General features: G+C 31.7%; 1 protein-coding gene across 1 annotated transcript; it reads right to left on the reverse strand.

The window, feature by feature from the left end:
• Positions 1–3,708: 3,708 nt before the first annotated feature.
• On the reverse strand, positions 3,709–4,472 carry LOC131051100 (calcium-binding protein CP1). The gene has a single exon (XM_057985474.2). It carries the CDS (start codon positions 4,394–4,396, stop codon positions 3,848–3,850), a length of 549 nt encoding a protein of 182 aa, XP_057841457.2. The 5' UTR covers positions 4,397–4,472; the 3' UTR covers positions 3,709–3,847.
• Positions 4,473–5,767: the final 1,295 nt, after the last annotated feature.

The following is a 5,767-nucleotide window of genomic DNA, read 5'->3' on the forward strand; positions in this document are numbered from 1 at the left end:
TTTTAAATGATTGTCGAACTATTGCTAGATTTACCCATACATTGATAAATGCTAGTTGCCAATAGCCCTACTTGTGGAATCTTGTATTATTAGATTCCCTTAGTAATGGTCACCAACTCAACCATAGTGGAATACTTTAATATAATTTTTTCAATTCCCATCTTAGAGAGTTGCACATTGATGAATTAGAGTGGTGATGTATACATTGTTAATTTCTTGTCTTACATAATTGTACAATTTTTAGGAACTTATAATAAAGGATTATAGAAATTTCTTTCATATTACAAGAAATTACATCCATGAAAAAAATTGTGCATATGGTAGTCTTACTTCAATAGATTTCATATTAGAATTTCATATATTAATTTAAGATTAGTAATCTAGGCCAACATGGTGTTTACCCAAGCATACAACTATAGAACTGAAGTTAAATTCGGAAGAAAATGACTCATTGAAATACCCTATGAAGAATAATAGCTTTATTTACCAAATATTTGAATGCTTGGTGATTTTTTCTATAGACAAAAGAGGTAGATGAGATTTGATGATTACATCTTCAGTGTGATAGTGTTTTGTGACAGTGAATGAAGTGAGATTTGTAAATGCAATGATATTGTTCACTTGACACAGTGGTTCAAGGACAATTTCATGATCAAGAGATCTTGTTCATTTCAATTCATCATTTCCTATACATGATGGAAGACAGTGACTCCTTTTGACAACTTGTGTAGTCTTTGGATCTTGCCCTGAGATTGTGTGTCTTACTAATGCAAGTCCCTTGTATCTTGCCCTAAGGTTGTGTGCCTTATTTTTGCAAGTCCAATCAAGTGCAATGTGCTTGCTTGGCCTTGAGCCTAAAATATTGTAATCAGTTATCATATTGTGAGTGTGATTATCACCGTGGTTTTTTCCTTGTTGGGTTTTTCACATAAATATGGCGTTCTTGTCTGTGTTGAGATTTATGGTTTCATGTTTCTTGTAAAAGTAAGTTAATTATGATTTGAAGTTTAAGGGATTATAAATGAGTTGTTTCAAAGTTCAGACTGATTCACCTCCCCCCTAGTCCTGTGGTGTGTTCAACAATGGCTACTAGGATTGCGTGGTGTTAAAATATTGGGTGGTTCTTCCTTTTGAGTTCATAATAATCAACTAACCATCTTTCAAGCTAATTTTTTGATATAACATTAGATGTGTTATCTTGATGTAATATCCCCTAAAATCCCAGCTCAATGTTTTCTACTTTATTTATTAACACTTTGTATAGATATTCCATTGTCGTCTCTTTAATCTACACATTTAAACAAAAAGATATTTTTGAAAGCTTAGTGTGTGCTCTCACAAACTCTTATTAACAATGTTTCAAAAACAAAAACATATCCCAAGTTTTAGATTCTATACAACATTAGCCATTTCAATAACCTTAATGTTTACTCAAAATTCCACCCCTTGAATATTCATCTATACATCCTTTAACAACCTAATAGGCATCTCTCATGTTTTATTTTCTATAACATGTTGTTATAAGATCGATTAATGCAGGGTAACCTATCATCCCATGTTATTTTAGTCAATGCTTTAACTTTAGCACTTTTATTAATCAATGCATTGTATGATATGAAGTTGTATATTTACATGAATAAGAAGAGTTTAACATCATACCTTAGTTCCATAATATGTACTATCTTTCACACTTGAATTTATTGACTTACCATGTTGTTGACAATATATATTGGTGAACAAGATTTTCAAGTAGAAACTTGAACTTCGTTAAAGCACTCTTTTATTTTATAGTAGCTTTAAGGATTACATAGCTTACTTCCTTCTTGTTTAAAGGCCGAACAATTTTTTTTACAAGATATGTTTCTATGTAGCGTAGAGTAATATTGTAGCTTCCATGTAAAATATATGTTGATCTTCTAAGTCCAATTTCTTTTGACCATTAGGAGTGTAAGCAACTTTTTTTCTTCTATATATACATTGTCTTTTGATGCATGGATTTTTTTTCCTTTTCTTTTTCTTTTTTTGTATTGAAGAAGATTTGAACTCAACATCATCTAAAAGCCTACCACATGGACTTTTCCATTAAAGAAAATGATTTTTCCTTTTCTTTGTGTGATTACCTGTATACTATTATATGGAGCAATATCAATATTATCTTTTTGGATTTTTTAATCTACCTTTCTTATTTTTTTTAATCATGTGACCAAAGAATTACAACTCATGCCTTGTGTTCTCTTTCATCGTATCTACACAAAGATTTTTTTTGAATTGGTTCATCAAAACTAAAACGTATCAACAATGGTTAACATTGACCATTATTGCAACCTCCATTAGATTACCATCTCATCATTTTCCATGCCCATTTCGAATTGTGTCTCAACCTTGATATCTTGGATTTTGGGTAATGTAACCCTAGTTTTGGTTGTGCATAATATATCCAAATTTTAATTATGTACATCATAACCTTAGTTTTGGTTATGTGTAATATCCACCTAATTCTAATTTTACACAATGATTGTGGGTTTTTTCATAACTATTTTCCCACACTATTCTCATACTGAATTGATTATGAGTTACAAGAGTTATCATCATGAGTCGTACTTTAATAGACTTTGGACTAGAAATTTACTTTCATTCCCTATGTTTTTTGAAAAGAGCATAATATGACTAGGATGCTTGTTATGATATATAACACATTCAAGAATATTTGGGAGTTTAGGGAAATGGTACATAACTACTACTTGGGATCTCACCATAGGGTAATTGGTTAGATTATTACCCTCACTCCTACATCTTGTGCACCAAGGACATTGTTGTCTTCTCTAAGATGCATCCTCTTCAAGTAATGAATCTCCTTCCAATGTTTTTGTATCTCAAAGCATAAGCCATATATACATTATGGTGGTTTCATAAACCCCTCTTCGTTAATAGTACCTTGGTGTCATTCACAAACCCCATCTTGTTGTAAAATTAGTTAAGATTTTACCTCTTCCAAAGAAACCCTCAATTAGATCCCTAATGGATCAGATTGCCTATAAGTGAAAGATCAAATATAGAAAGAAAACATATAATACACTTAGGATGATATGCTTTGATAATGTCAAATAAATGTTGCTATATAATGCTCACATAAATACTCTACAACTAATCCTAGCATGCTCCTTTTGATAACTCTTAGATGATCTCAAATGAGCCAGCGAATGTCCTTCAATATAACAAGCAAGAATCCAAATCAACAAAACATGTGCTAAGTTAGTCGTTATGGATCTAAATCCTTTTGTACACTTGTGGCTCTCTAAACCTTTTCATTTATAATTCAAAACTCAAATTAAGATCTCATTATGGATCTAATCCCAGGTAATGAAAAATGAATCTAGGGTTGAAGAAAAATTCTCTAGAGATCAATGATGAAAAAGATTGAAATGTGTAATATCTTGAATGAAATTCACACAAGAATCAACCACTCATTAAACTAATTATTACAATCAAGACAAACTAATCAAAACAAACCAAAGAATAAGAATATACAATTTTCACTATTACAAATATAAAAGAGATAAAAATTACTTCCTCCTGCTATTGGATTCATGTAAAACAATTATCTCTAAATAAAGTAACGTAGATATTCTACCATCTGAATTTAAATTTGTTTAACTTAAGCACCCAATTTAAAATGTATACTCAATTTCTGTGCTCTAACACAAGATATTCAGTCAATATTATTCAATTTTATAAAATTATATCTCAAAACTTTTCTCTTATAGACAGAGAGAAAGAGTAGAACTACCTTGTTGAATAAATTACTGTTTATAAAAATGTATTCTACAATTATAATTAACCACAGATTTTACACCTTAAGAACTTTAGCAGTCATCATGGCCACAAAATCCTGCTTGGTAATACCTGAATTATGAGATCCACCAGCTGCTTTCATCATTTCTATGAGTTGCGTCGGGTTCAGATCAGCCTCCTGCATTACAACACCCATAAATTCTCTCAGATCTCCCAAGCTTATAATCCCATCTCCATCTCTGTCTATTACTTCAAAGATCTCCTCCAATGGCGACTTCTCTGGGAATTTAACAAACCCACCTCTATCACCTTTTCTACTATTTTTTGCCTCCTCCTCCATGAAAGACGTAATGATCCTTTCAAACTCTTGAAACTGAACATAACCCTTGTGATCAAGATCTGCAGCTCTCATCATTGATTCTACGTCCTCCTCACTCACATGATTTATGGGTAAGTTGTTGAAAAATTCATGGAGATCAGAAGAAGCAATCTTTCCATCTTTATCTCTGTCTAATATGGTGAATGCTTGCCTTAGATGGGAAATGGAAGAAGGGTGCAGGAACAGCCTGTTTTGGGAAGAAGAGGAAGAAGAAGAGGAGGACATTCTAAGCCAATTCTAGATGTAAAAGAAAAGCTCTAGTTTTGAGTTGTAGATAGAAAGAAAGTCACAAACCCTTGAAGGTGCAGAAGAGTTTGTGAATAAAGTAAGTTTTGACTATTTGTTTTGCCAACAACTAGTCGTTGGGTACTAGTGTGGTCAGATTTGTCATATTTGCCGACCACTGAAGCTTTCCATTGTCATAATAATGCCACCAATAACACTAAATATCACTTTTATTTTTTTGAAATTTTGTGGGATTAGATCCTTGTCTTTTCCTTTGGGATTTGTTTGGTATGTCTTTAAGTTTGCAATGGTGATAATTACATACCTACCAATTTTTTGTTTGTTTGTTTTGAATTTAAATGTTTTTTTTGGTTTTGGGTTTTTTTTCGTAGCGTGTTAGTTAAGTGGTGGTGTTGTTGTTGTGACCATCAAGTTTCAAATTTTCGCTACGTCATTTTGATCGCAGGATTGTGCCTTTGTAGATCCAATGTGCTCGTTGGTTTGAGCCTCAACTTTGTTAATCAGGAATGAGGTTGCAGGTTTGAGCCTCAACTTTGTCAAAGGTCACAGGTTTGAGCCTCAGCTTTGTTAATTGGGGATGAGGCCCCCCATTTGTGACCTCATTGATTCATAGCTCTGGGTCAAAAGCGTTTCACGTGGTATCGAAGGGCATGTCGTGCTATTATCACTGGTCATTACCTGACACATTGAAAATAGAAAATAAATAAAAAATGTTTTTTTTGGTTTTTAATATTATAAGAGTTGTATTGTATTTGGTTTTTATTATTGATTAATTTGTGTAATTAGTAGAGATAATGATTGTGAAATAGTAATTGTTTTTGTCTAAATTTAAATAGCTCCAAATTAAAGTTATGTAGCATGATTTTTGGATAAACAATGTGCTTGGCCACATTGTATTTGGTTCATGTTGGTGATTTGGTAGTTGAAACTGTAGCTGGAGTGAAGATTAATGATTATTAAATTGAATAGATACTACATTATTATAGTATTTTTCAATCATTATTCATGGATGACTTAAATTCTTGCTAGTCATTTTTTCACCAAAGCAATAAATGATATTAGCTAACAGCTCACTATTTCAATAATTGTAAATCGATTTTCACAAACATATAATTTAGTGTATTTAGTACATAATTATATTTTAGTGTAAGTCTTATTTCTAAAACAAAAAGTAAAAGTAAACAAATGCAATTAGATAGAAGAGAATTTCATTGAAGACATAATAATTTTTCATATGAATTTATATGATCACATCACAATACAAAGAAGTTATATGATGGCTATAACAATATTCACTGTCATTCAAGCAACATCACACCATTAATTGATAGTTCCTATCAGGAACCAATA

The sequence above is a fragment of the Cryptomeria japonica genome, chromosome 6 (assembly GCF_030272615.1).
Source record: "Cryptomeria japonica chromosome 6, Sugi_1.0, whole genome shotgun sequence".
In the NCBI taxonomy this organism is placed as follows: domain Eukaryota; kingdom Viridiplantae; phylum Streptophyta; class Pinopsida; order Cupressales; family Cupressaceae; genus Cryptomeria; species Cryptomeria japonica.

Excerpts from the sequence above, each read along its gene's own strand:
- LOC131051100 (XM_057985474.2), bottom strand. The coding sequence starts at position 4,396 with ATGTCCTCCTCTTCTTCTTCCTCTTCTTCCCAAAACAGGCTGTTCCTG.